This window comes from Mus caroli, unplaced genomic scaffold, assembly GCF_978045245.1.
Source record: "Mus caroli unplaced genomic scaffold, Mus_caroli_1 scaffold_9, whole genome shotgun sequence".
Classification (NCBI taxonomy): Eukaryota; Metazoa; Chordata; class Mammalia; order Rodentia; family Muridae; genus Mus; species Mus caroli.
Window position 1 is genome coordinate 90,112,467 of NW_028227264.1, and position 14,154 is coordinate 90,126,620.

The 14,154-nt window shown below is 42.1% G+C and overlaps 1 protein-coding gene across 10 annotated transcripts in view; it reads left to right on the forward strand.

Moving 5' to 3' along the window:
* The window catches only part of Anks1b (ankyrin repeat and sterile alpha motif domain containing 1B), a 1,085,844-nt gene that overhangs the window by 768,052 nt on the left and 303,638 nt on the right, over positions 1–14,154 (forward strand). For all 10 annotated transcript variants that reach the window (XM_085843084.1, XM_085843086.1, XM_085843085.1 and 7 more), the window contains one exon: positions 12,417–12,569. In XM_085843084.1, coding sequence (XP_085699210.1) covers positions 12,417–12,569 — 153 coding nt within the window. The remainder of the gene's footprint in view (positions 1–12,416; positions 12,570–14,154) is intronic.

The window sequence follows — 14,154 nt, forward strand, 5'->3', positions numbered from 1 at the left end:
GTACATGCCTAGAGGTTCTGAGAAAGGACATGGTTTTGAAATATCAAATAAATAGAACTGACATTCAAAGTATTCATTATCTCCTGAAAATGGAGGTTTGAGGAATTTTTTCCCACTAAGACTAAAAACATGCAAAAAAAAAAAAAAAAAGAATCATTCTGATTGATAGCAGCATTTAAAGTTTCTGTTTTAAGAGGAGAGCAGTGAGCTATATTAACAACCAGACAGCTACATGAATGTCAGAAAACATGTACTTGCAGAATGAGGAGGTCACGTGTCTTTTTCTAAATATAATTCACATCACTGGGAGAGCTGGAAAACGTGAATGTTAGCGAGTGCTGTTCAGCAGCTTATTCTGGCTGCAGCAGATCCTCTGTTCATCTTTAATCCAAGCCCTTGCTTCATAAAATAGCTTTGCACCAAGGAAATAAAACAGGTAGAGATGTTTAGCACAGGGCTCTAGGGTCAACATGATCTCAATAGGGTTTGTAAATTAAAAGATGGTAGAAAACACATTTCCTTTTATTGAATTTTTTTAAACATATTTTTTAACCCAAAACTTCAGGGAACCGTACAATACAGTCATTCAATAAAATCGCCCAATCCCTGGACCGTGTTTATTTGCATTCTGTGTAAACTCTTTATGGGTCATTCCATCCATAACCCACACAGCCTCCCAGAACAGGTAACTGTTCTCAAGTGGGACCATGGAGTTACTTTCTGTGTATCACAGATGAAGCTGAAAAGGCCAAAGGCTGGCTACAGAGCATTCACACAGTTGCAGATAATAGATTCTCTTGCAATAATCGCTATTGTTGGTGATATCCTTCTCCAACCATGATTTAAAGTTTTGGTGTTGACAATCCTATTCTTTTAAATTGTGGTCCAACCAATGCTTATGACTAAAAAGTATCTTTCCTATTCTCAAGGACACGTAGCTGAAGTTTCTCTGTATTCTCTGATATTAGGGTTTGGTCACCCACGAGTTTTGTAAACATTTCTTACTATACACTCTTTTCTGTCCTTGTTTCACCATTATTTACTCCATGATTTATTACATCAGTATTTGAAATATATCATTTTTTCTCTGGGCTAAATCCTAATTCATTTCTCTTATTTCTTGGGACATGAAGAGACACCATCTAATGCAAAGCACTTTTCTTTATTTTCTCCCCACCAATAGATAGATGGATAGATGGATAGATAGATAGATTGATTGATTGATTGATTGATTTATAGGTGATAGATAGATAGATAGGTATTGTAACAAAAATATATAAAGATATGAACTCTTCAGTGTCTCCCCAATGCCAAAAGCTGGGAAATATAATTGAAGATTCCAAGAGCCCAAAGTCAGTGAGTTAGTTGGTGGCATGGCCAATGGCTGTCTGCACTCCATTGGCAACATACAGACACAATTCTCTTACCTTAGGGGGCTTATGTGCTTCCTTATTCTTTCATAGAATTTGTACCTTCAGCACAGTCTGAACTTAAACACAGGGGCTTCAGCAGCAGAGCCTTTTATGCTTGGGTCGTCCCTCTTGCTGTAGCTGTACAACACAGAGAACCTACCATGCTTTCCTTCCCAGCCAGAGTCTGAGCAAATTCACCTCCAGCTCCCGCAGAAGAAAGAGTATAACTCAGGTTCATAGCCTCCACAAAGGGCATTTTCTATACATCACCTTAAGCCCTTGACAAATGAGATGACAAATGTGAAATGACTCCGGGCTTTTTAGAGTACCATATAGCTTCCAGGTGATTTGTTGATGGTGATAGTGCTGTTTGTCTTGTAGACATGTCTATCCAGCAGAGCTTCCGTATCCAACCTCTTGGGTATTGGACCTTTCTCCAGAGCCCGGTGGCCAGTGGCTCAGCTTTTGTCTTTCATGTTCATTCATTCTTTTAAGAGTCATGGATGAGAGAAATACATTGATCTCCAAGCCCAGGATTCACTGAATGGGGAAAATTTGATCCTCACCCTCCCTCACAGATCTGCCTTTACACTTGGCAACACACTGTCTGCCTGCACTGTCTGTCCTGGTTTATTTTTCTGGGCCACTAACATTCTGAGTCTTGGGTAGCAACAGTACAGATTCCCAAGAGGCTAGAACAAGGAACCAGAACAGAGGGGAACACAGCCCTGTCAAGCAGTGAGAGAACTCAGAGCATACCCAGGTAGCAAAAGAGAGGCTCCAGTTCATCACAGCAGCACAGACAAGTTTAGCAGCTGACCTTGGCACACCAGTGCTCTATACACAGATGTTCTATTAAGTCATAGGTTTGTATGTTTTTACCTGGGCAGTGGCATACCACACATATGAGAACCCTTGCCTATATAAGAGTCTACCCCAAGTCTAATCCACGTAGCTTCCATATATGTACACTGCTTTCACAGAAAGATTATCCATCTCAAAGTTAGCTCCAACTGTCCTTGACGCCTTAATTTTCAAGAAAGGCAATCAAAGTTACCAAGCAGGCCAGCAAGATGGCTCAGCAGGTAAAAGTTCTACTACCAAGCTTGACAACAGCCTGAGCTTGATCCCTGAGTCCTACATGGTGGGAGGAAAAAACAGATTCCACAAAGTTGAACTCTGACCTCCACATGCATACTTGCATCCATGCATAACACACTGACACACACACACACACACACACACACACACACACACACACACACACACACACACAATGTAAATAAACTTAACCACCAAGCAAGTCTTCTCCCCCACCCTCCTCCAGGGCATGTTCAGATTCATTCCTAAAGGATACTTGGAGCTGCAGGTGGACTGCACTACAAGCCCTGCTCAGGTTCCCTCACATCCACTGATGAAACACACACACACACACACACACACACACACACACACATTAGCATATTTTTGATATGCTTTAGTTCAATGGCCAGGCTCTTCTAAGTCTTCCTCAGCTATCATGCCCTTCTTTTCACTCCCAGCTCAGCACCCTAAAACTGCCCTCAACTGTCGTTGTTCAGTCCTAGCTCAGCACTCTAAATCTGCCCTCGTGCTACCACCCCATGCCCAGTCAGGGAAGCAGCCAATAGCCACTCTGCCTGAGATCTCACATGGCTGATGGCTCTTTCTCCCTCCGAAGTGTGGCAAAATAGCTCTCTCCTCCCTTACCTGCAGGAAACCTGGAAGTCCCGCCTACTCCTCTTAGCTCATTGGCCACTAGCATCTTTATTGATTGATCAAGAACCAATTGGAGAACAGGACCTTCAGTGTACACCCGCAGATTCCTGATCAAAACATCAGAACCACCCCCTATAGACACTGACTATCCTTGACCCTGAGTTCTTATTCTTCCTGCTTTCCGTACGTGTTTCTCTTGTTTCCAAAGTCCTTCATCTCTGTATATTCTGCCTGCTCAGAGCTAACTCCCTCCCCACCCAGGTGCAGCCAGGATTCTGTGCTTTTTCTCCGTGAGATCCCTCATGACCTATATGCCAGATCCCCCTGCCCTCTCCTCCTCTTCATTTTTCTCACTAGCTCTGCAGCATCCTTCCTTAAAACTTTCCCCACATCTCTTCCTGTCGGGACCATCTTTGCTTTGCCTCCTCAGTATGGTCCTTATCTTTCCCACATCCAGTGGAAGTGGTTCATGCTCAGCTCACACCTCTTCACACCCTTCGGCATCCCCGTGCAGTCTCACTTACACAGGCCACCAGATCTCCATGATAAAATCTATGGCACTCCTGTGTGCGGTGAGTATTGCATTAAGCTCTCCTTGCATTGTCTCTGTGGCTATATATGACAATTCTCAGCCATTCTTTTCATCTCTCACCTTAATAATCAGATGGTGGGCACTTGGCAAGGATGAGAAGTTTACTCAAGGTCACATTGTTAGTAGCTGTGGCAGCCAGGACTCCCATCTGTACTGCTCATGATGCCAAGGTCATGTGACTCCCTGGAATTCTTCCCCAAATTTCAGGTGCTAGTCTACAGTATGTATGTTTCTTGTGTCACAGAATTATCCGTGTCATTCTGCTATATGGTGCTTTTTCCTGTGGCTATTAAAGCCACCACAAAGCTAAATGTCTAAATTAGAAGCTTGAGATATTCTCCTACAGATTCCCATTCTCATCTCTACATAACTATGACAACTGGATGATGATGTGTTTGACAGGAAGATGCCCACAGATGCAGTTAAGGGAAAGAGAAAATTTTTTTGATGTCAATAAATGTGAACACTTATGAATGCACAGAGCAAAAGGCAGTGCAGTATGCTGCCAAATGAAGGTACTAATTCCGTATGAATGTTCCTATGACTACCTTATTTCCACTTATACTTATATGCAAATAAAAGCTATGCTACCAAAAACAAAGAGCTTCATAATACAACAGTTTGGAGAACACAACATTGGTCTCTAGCACATAACAGTTCTGAAATGAGCAGTCTGGGTTTATAAATTGGCTCTTAATTCTACAATTCTAGAAGGAATCAAGACCTTTGCTCTGTCCCTCTGTCATCCTCTAAATCATGTCTACTCTAGGTGACCCATGGACTGGCAGTGTTAGCATCACCATACTGCTTGTGGAAAGTTCAGTACCTCAGAGAGTCCCTCCAGCCCACCTCAACGAGACTCACAAGTCAGCAGGCTGCCATGAGATTCCAACACAGTGAGGACTCCGATGTACTGTCTTTCCCATGTGGTCAGCACTATCCTGTGGGCATTGACATTCCAGAACATGGAAAGATTTTAAAAAGAACTAAAAACTCCAAAGCAAAGATGGTTACATGACAAATTTTCATTAGGCTCCTGTTAGATATAAACCTATCTCATAATATCAGCCCCCAAAAGCTGATGTGTCTTGTGGTCTAATTGAGCAATCATAAGCCCACCCTTTAGATAGAGGAACATCTGTCTCTAATTGTGTGACACATCCTGACAGCAGCAGCTACCTGATCCATTATTGGCGTTAGGGTGTTCCTTATCCCTTGATCTAATTTTCATGCTAGTATCATAGTTCCATTTTAGTAACTTGCTGCAAACTGCTTTTATATTCCTTTAACCACAAATATGATATATACCATCCTTCATTTTCCTTTGTCTGTTATTAGTTGGTTAGTTGATTTTTCTGGGGGTTGTTGTTGTTGTTGTTTGGGGAGCATTCTGGGGTTGGTGTTGTTTTTTGAGATAGTGTTCCATGTAGATCATTCTGACCTCTAATGTACTATGTGCCGAGGCCAGCCTTGAACCCTTGATCCTCCTGCCTCTATCTCCCAGTTGCTGAAATTGCAGATAGCCCACCACTATTCGTAGTTTGTTATCAGTTTTTATTACCTTCCATCTTCCCCTCTGTCCCTTGTCTATGCCGACCAAGCTCCTGAGAAGCAGATAAGAAGAGTGAGAGACTAGATACAAGGTCATCCTGTGCAATCTCACTCATACCTGACTTCAGCCCTCAGCACTTGTTATAACGTGACTGCAATTGTTTAAATGGCCCTGTGAGGAAAGAACTGTGCTAAATTCCACTCATATCATTTCCCTGAATGCCTGACCGTGTTCAAGGATATTCTCGTATCTCTCATGTTACTGCAAATATATATAAATACACTAATAGGTACCAGACCTGAGAATTTCAAACAAAGAGAGATTGAAAAGGAAAAAAAGGCTATAGAGACCATTTAAACCCTTAAGTTGTCTGCTTCACTGGTTTTAAACATTTCTTTTCAAAGCCAGCAAGGCATTTCTTCCTTTTCATACCTACACAGAACATTTAAAATGTGAGTGGCTGGCTGAAGTGGAGCAGGCAACCTTAGAGCCAGGGATGTTTCAGAGCTGAACCCCGGAAGGTCAGGAGTCCACGGAGCCCTTTCCTATAGTCCCTATGCTCAGCCTGTCTCTCTGATGGGTACAGTACAATCTGAGGCTAGACATATTCCAAGCAACTTTCGAAGGACATGCAGGCAGAACGCAGCAACCAGGAAGGCATGTGGTAAATGCTTTAGCATATCTGAATTTAGTGAAGACTAAAGTTTGGCTGCTATTTCCATTTTTGGTCCCAGCTAAGGTTTTCCCCAGGCTTTGGAATTCAGCGAGTCAAATCCTGCCTTGCTGTGAACCAGAGTTAGGAATGCCTGCTGTCCGCCCACGACTCTGCTTCTCACATCAGACTGTGCCCGACTCCTGCGCATGCTCCACAGTACTGCTGGCCTGGCAGACCCTGGGGCTGTCTCTTCCTAACTGGGTCTCACCAGATGTTCCTGCTAGAAAAAAAGCGCTTAACCAACGCTAATTTGAGCAGCAGTTACGCTACTACCTGAGGGGGTTGCCAAAGAGCCAGCAAAGAAGCCTGGGTGCTGTCTGACCTGTAGTCAGCGTTTCTCCTCGGTTTTACTCTCCTTTGTGTAGTTTTGTAATTGGGCTTATTTGTTTTGGAGTTTTGTTTTTAAACTGGGTAAATATATCAGACACTAACTTACAAGTAATTTACAAATCATGGAATCATAAAATTTGGAGGTTTCTGTAAAATAGAGCTTTGAAGTCATTGGTCCAACCCCTTGACTCCGTAGATACAACACTAAAGCTAGAGAGGGCAGTGTGGCTTGCCCAGGGTCCCGCAGCAGAATCAAGAAGATAGAATTAATTAAAATAGCATTTTATAGTACAGCCTACTACCTGGAATTGGGTATTGATACATGAAAGTTTAAAATGTTACCAGTGTTAGATCATGATGCGAAACCCTTAATTCTTATGGCACAGAGTACAAAATGTAAGACTCCCACAAATGCGTACCAACGACAATAAATGAGATAGTCGTTTGTTCTCGTCATTTGTCTTCCATGTGTGGCTTCAGTAATCCAATCATCTGATTAGCAAGTGCCTGCCATGTGTGAGGCGTTCCGATGGAGGCCTTAGAGACCACAAAAGTTCCCAAGACCTTATTTCTTCACCAGAGGCAGGGAATCCGGTGAAGTTAATATACCATTGGTGCTCCCTTGAAAGGGAGGCGGGATTAGAGAGATCTTGGGAGAGCAGGAAGAAATGGAGTTCCTGCTAAAGAAACCAGGAGACAGAGAAGTATATAGGTGCTAGCTACGCAGAGGACTGTGCCCCGCCCCCCTAGACAACCTCATGCAATCATCATGCACAATAGAGACCGACTTAACTCATGCCTGGGTTAAGATGGTGCACAGTAAGCTAAGAAGGATGCTGCTGCTGCTGCCTTAGACAGCTTCCTTCATCTTCCTCAGTCCTGCCCCAACCAATTGCCCATGGACTCATGAATTAAAGAGTAGGAGTTAGATTCCACAGGTGCAATTTATAAACACCAAAGGCTTTCAAATAAGCGGTAACTCTATGCAGTCCCTCCTTCCCCATATATCAAAAATTCAGTTGTTGACAACAGTATAACAAAAATGTCTCGTTTTTCTTTTTTTAAGATTTATTTATTTTATTTTTATGTATCTGAGTATGCTGTAGCTGTACAGATGGTTGTGAGCCTTCATGTGGTTGTTGGGTATTTTGGACCTTTGCAGGCCCAAAGATTTATTTATTATTATAAATTAGTACACTGTAGCTGACTTCAGACACACCGGAAGAGGGCATCAGATCTCATTACGGGTGGTTGTGAGCCACCATGTAGTTGCTGGGATCTGAACTCAGGAAGAGGAATCATTGTTCTTACCCACTGAGCCATCTCAACAGCCCATGTCTTATTTTTCTAACTCCTGAATCTATAGGTCAGCTCTAGTTAGACCTGATTAGACCTTCCTGGGATCCAAATTTAATTCCAACCTTTGGGTTGAGTTTAACTTGTAAGTCTTTATTTATCTCCTAGCACCAGCAGTTATAAAGTACTCAGCAGGCATGCGTCTTGCAGTAATAATTAATGTAAGAATAGACGTGTATACCTACAGGGTAGGAAGAACGCAAAAGAATGGGTGGAACAGGAGTGGAGAGACTGCTAACCACCCATACCATAGGCCAGCATCAATGGAACTGGAAAGTACCTCCAACCACAGCCAGACTCAATGTGGTTCCCCTGGCATAGGGTGCAGAAGCATAATTCCAATACAGGAGGAGAGCAAAGAACTTGGAAGAATAATTCCGTATCCTTGGGTTACCTTGTCACACAAATGTCTAAAAACAGAGCTGTGAGCTCAAAGGGAGAGAAGCAAAGATGTTAGTAGAAGGGAGAAAGGGAGGAAAGAAGACAGGAGAATTGTAATTTGAAGTGAAAAGCTAAGCAGCCAAGGGCAAAAACAGATGCAATTTCAAACTGTAGGTGGGTTCCATTTAAAGCAATGGAACGGGAAGAGGGCTTAAGAGTCATCAGATGGCTCGGGATCCAAATCGTCATGTTAGGCAACTTACACACTATTTCACAAAATATCACAATACTTGGGAGGGGTGTCAATATTACTGTACTTATTTTAGAAAAAGAGGGATGTGAGTCTCAAACAGCTCTGTAACTTGCCAAAGATGGACCAAAAACATTAGTAACATTTCTGGGTCTATCAGATTCCAAAGTGCACTTTTGGAAGACAGGCTGAATTGAAAGCCATGTTGGAAACACAATCAATAGGTCGTGTTGCTCTAAGGAATTATAATGACTCTTTCCTAAGCTCAAAAATCTACTTGGGCAAAGGAGTGAAATCTCCTCACTAGCTAAGAACCATGAGAAACGCTGCTAAGAGCCATGTTCTCAGCTGAAGGTTATAAATTGGTTGTTTTACTTACGTTGATGCTAGCTGTAAGACCTGAGATGGCCTATACTTTTTACTTTAAATAATGTGTTTTATAATTCATGAAGATTTCAGTCCTTGAAAAATAAGTCTAGAAATAACCCAAGAGCATTGCAGGCACAGAAAATTGTATCTGTCACAAGTATCAACAGTGCCTCGTGTAATTCACGTTTTGGGATTAGCTAATAACTCAATGTCTGTTGACACGTGCGTGTGCTCAGTCACATCACTAGGGTGTATAGCAGGGTAGTGAGAGACTGAGTTAGTTTCAGTTGGCTTTGGATGGTGAACTAGGACCTTTAGCCTTTTCTAATAACAGAATCACTGTATGATCTGGCCCAGGGGTAGATTTCTGAATCTGGCTAAGGTATTACTGAGAATAAACTGAGCCAAAGGTGGGGGGCAGGGGGAAAGCGGAAGGATTTTGCATTCATTTGTATAAGTGGCAATGAGAAGCTAAGCCGGGTAGTAACAGTAGAAGCAGAAATAAAGGAACAGATGGGACACCTTCTTTGGAAGAAGTTTTTGTGCAGCACAGTAACCACTCTGCATACGATTAAAGATGTGTCAAGTTCATTTCGCAACTTCATTGGGCTATGTAGGCTTCCTCCCTTCAGGGATATAGAGTCTCCATAATTTATTGGTCATCTGGGCACACACACACACACACACACACACACACACACACACATATATATATATATATATATATATATATATATATATATATATATATTTAGACTTACAATTACCATGAGGGAGGGATTCTAAGAGATTTGTTCTTTGCTGTTTGCATAGCATCTGTCAAAATTAGTGCTGAGTACTTGAAGAATAAGCAACTTGTATGGATGCTGCCCTCCAGATGCACACACACACCCCTGCACATGCACGCGTGCGCACACACACACACACACACCTGCACATTCACACACAAACCCCTTTCCAGAGAACCTTCTCCTTTCCATTCTACCCAACTCATCTGTCACCCCACCAAAATCTCTTTCATTCTTGCCTCTTTAAGGTAGGTTTTGCGTTACAGGAGGAACCAGATTACCAAGCAGTCTATGAGATTTTAGTGTTATGTTTCCCAGACGCTGCCTTTAATCAAGTTCAGTTGATTCTCTTTGGTACTTCTTAGTGTGGATTTAGATTTATCCAATAATGTTCTCGTTGGGTAAAATACTGAAAATTCAGTTCTAATTCATTTTAAACCTCTAGCTTTACGTCCATCCCTTACACACACACACACACACACACACACACACACACACACGATCCAATTTTCTTCCAAGAGACTCCCCCTTTCTTATTCTCAATTGTTCGATATCAGGACAAAAAGAAAGCTACTGGAGAAGAGATGGACTTCCTTGGTCTCCATTAGGCTCACTTTGCAGTTGTCTGGAGGGTAGCCCTGGTTACTCGTCTGGCAGTGACCATCAAGTAACCTAAGTGGGACAGGTGCTCAATGACTGACCTTTCCAAGGAACTGTATGTGAGCGCTTGGGGGACAACTCGTGAAGAACCTTAACACAGTTCTCTGGGAAAAAAAACAACTGATTCTTTAAATTTATCAAGGCTCCTTAAGCCTGTCAGTAGTAACCACTGCTGGGTTTGTTGCCTTCTTGGGTGGACTATCAACAGGATGTCTCTGCTAGGCTATTCATTTCAACTCCAGTGTTCCTCTGTCTTCTCTTTCTCCACATATTCCATAAGAGAAGTCTCCCTTGTCTTGGGCAAGCGTTTAGATTAGTTCACCCACTTGCTACCAAGCTAATGAGCATGTGCCCTACCCCTATAGTTTATAATCTACCAAATAGGAAAGTGTAGTAGGTGGTTCTTGTGTCAACTTGACACAAACTGGAGCTATCACAGAGAAAGGAAACTTCCTTGGGAAATGCCTCCATGAGATCCAGCTGTAAGGCATTTTCTCAATTGGTGATCAAGGGGGGAGGGCCCAGTCCATTGTGGGTGGTGCCATCCCTAGGCTGGTAGTCTTAGGTTCTATAAGGAAGCAAACTGAGCAAGCCAGGGGAAGCAAGCCAGTAAGCAGCATTCCTCCATGGCCTCTGCACCAGCTCCTGCCTCCAAGTTCCTGCCCTGTGTGAGTTCCTGTCCTGACTTCCTTTGGTGATGAACAGCAGTGTGGAAGTGTAAGCTGAATAAACCCTTTCCTCCCCCACTTGCTTCTTGGTCATGATGTTTTGTACAGGAATAGAAACCCTGACTAAGAGAGAAAATACTCAGTACATCTGAGCATCCACTTGGGGTCCTAGTCTCTAGTTTCATATACAACATTCATTTACTTGTAGAAGCCACTAAACTTCATTTTTGCAAACTCTGACTCCATGCAATAAATAGTGAGCAAGGGCCACATGTGTGCACATGGGTGAATAGCTAAAAGCGGGGGGAATCAATCAATAGAAAAGCAAACTACAAACATCTGAGGCAACTGAATAATAATGAGTCACACTATAACTTTGATATAGTGGACATTTAAATCTGAGCGTGTTTTTAAGTTAGATTGAGGAGCAGAAGAGCAGGAAGGAGTGGAAGGGAGAAAGGCAAGGAGAATCTCAATGGAGGATTCTGTGTGTGACAGAAAGCTCATGACACCGAGACTAAATATCTGAATCCTGGGTGCCTGAACAAATCTTTCTCTGCTCACAAACCAGACTCATATAGATTTCCATTAATATTTAATCTCCTTAAATTTGATGGAAGAGGAAAGCCCATTCTGCATCTTGCCTTGAGGGATACTCCCAGCAGCCATCTCACTGTTGGCTGACGTCAGCTGATGAGGGGGCAGGCTCTCCTGAGGAACCCCAGTACCAGACCTTGCCTTAGCATGCAGGCAGCATAAGTTTCAGAAGTGAGTCACGTCAAAGCCAAGAACCATGAATTCAACTCAGATTTCAAATAAAGAATAAAGGACTTAGAGGACTCTATATAAAATTTTTCAACCCAGAAGTTCTTCCTGCTTAAATTATTTTCACATTCCAATTTAGACTCAGAAACATTATGTTGTTGTCACACTTCTTTGTTCCCCTGAAGTATTAAAAAAAAATCTGTATATAGCTGACAAAAAATAGAAGCTTGTCTGCCAGCAAGTTCCCTATTCATGTCTAACATACTGTAGAGCTGAGGCAGAACACATGGTCTTAAAACACTCAGGGCCTCTTTTTAACTGTTCACCACAGCACTGTGTTTCTCCAGCGTGTGTGCACCACCTACAATACATGTCTTGCATAAGCATGAATCCCTTTGGAACGTTTAAGTCATGCAGTATTTTCACACACTTTGATGTTGTGCATATGAGAATTACCATCTCTATTTTGAACATGCCGTCCCTCCAGCCTTCCGCGCATGGAACCCTGGTAAATCAACTGACATCCCTTGAAATTCCATTCCAACAGAATACCAATAAAATCTTTAACGGGGGTTTGACATATCTCATCCTCTCCAACACAGAGCTAATTTAGCAGCTAAATTGGAAATTTCTGGGTGTGTTTTTCGAAAACTAATTCAGCGTGAAAATTACTGATGACTTAGAATTGTTCATGGAGCATTTTCTTTTCTTCCTTACTTCTCCATCCAGAAATATCTGAGGCTTCATATCAGATTAATTTGCAAGTGGCAGGATGCTTCCTGTTATTGGAACAGAAGGGAACTGGTCTAAATAATTCCTAATGTGGTATTCTTCATTACAGATGAGGCCCATTGGCCATGATGGCTACCATCCCACCTCTGTAGCCGAATGGCTGGATTCCATTGAGCTGGGTGATTACACCAAAGCCTTTCTCATCAATGGCTACACGTCCATGGACCTGTTGAAAAAAATCTGGGAGCTTGAACTTATTAACGTAAGTTGGTCTCTTTCTGACACCTTCACTGTTCAACTTTTGATAAGATTTTATTGCAGGTAAAGAATTCCTCTTTTTTTCTTTGTAACTATTTGGACATCTAATAAGGATTTACAGATTAAATGTGTGTGTGTGTGTGTGTGTGTGTGTGTGTGTGTGTGTGTGTGGTGTGTGTGAGCACGTGCGAGAGTTAAGTCTGAGGTCATTGTCTTTTGACATTTTGAGACGGTGAAGTAAGACATGAACAGCGGAAGGACCCTTGGGGTTTTTTCTGTTATCACTATGGATAGGGTGGTAAAATAAACTCCTGTTGTGACCTTTGCCCTTGTTCACTATTAAAAGCCAGAATTACTTCATCACTTTCTTTTCAGGGCTTTGTCGAGTTTCCTCATCTTTATTCCTTAATTAGAATTCAAACCCCCATGCTTGAAGGGACTGCTTCTGCTCTTGCTAAACAAGTTGCTGTAAATCATCAAAATGTTATCTTCTGGAGTTGGCATCCAATCGTATGTTGTCTCCGTTTTATTCAGACACTTGGCATAAATTTTCTATAAATGCTGACCAGCATATGTCACCATATATTCAAGCCCAAAGCAGTCAACTCCATCTTTCTAAGTGACTCTGATTCTTCCTCACTTCCGTTTTACTCTCTTTTTTTTTTTTTTTTCCTAATGCAATAAAAGTGAAGGAATGAAATAAAAAGGTAACAGAAAATGCCCAAGTGCATTGGTGCTATGGTTTGGTGTTGTAAATACTTTGGGTTTTTTGTTGTTTGTGTGTTTGTTTTTTAAGGACAGTAATAAATCATTCTTTCAGAGGTTTGTTTGGCTTTATATGATAATGACTGGGGGAGGGGAGGCATTTGGAAATAGAAATAAAGCTAACAGGTATCACTGCTTCTGCTGAGCTCTCTCCTGCTTTTTTATGTTGCAAGAGTCTGGTTGCTACATATTCTGTGCCATTAATTATTTTAATGGGTCTTATTACTATTAGCTAATTGTCCTTTGCTTTTTTTCAATGTATCTTTAAAAATAACATCTTTCCTAGAGCTTATTACAGAAATTGTTCCCGAGACTAAAAACTCACATGACATTGATAGAATCTTGGCTTCTGGCTTGCCATTCGTAACTCCTTTTGCTTTTTAATCCCCCTCACACAAGCTATCATTACCAGAAGAAAGCCACTGTCTGAAGCTCTGGTTAGCATTGTTCTTGAGTCTGTGTGGCAAAAGAACAAACTGAAGTTGCCTTGGGTTTTGCTCCGGCCAGGCACAGACTTCAGTTCTGTGTGAGACTTGACCCTCTGCTCATAGCACCTTGTAGGAACTTGTTAACGAGGCCACCTTTCAGAGATTAGCTGAATCAGTTTTCAAGTTGAAATGTGTCTCGCTTAGTGGTAGAACTTGAAAACTAATCCTACATAATACCCTCAGAATACAGTTGTTCCCTACTGAAGAGTTGACAGGAAGTAACATGTTGGCATAGGCAGTATCCGGGTGAACAGGGTGGATTCTGGGAGAATTCTATAGTAACGGTCCTATTGGGTGATGGCGAGGTTGGTAATGTTGGAAAGATTTCTTTGCTGC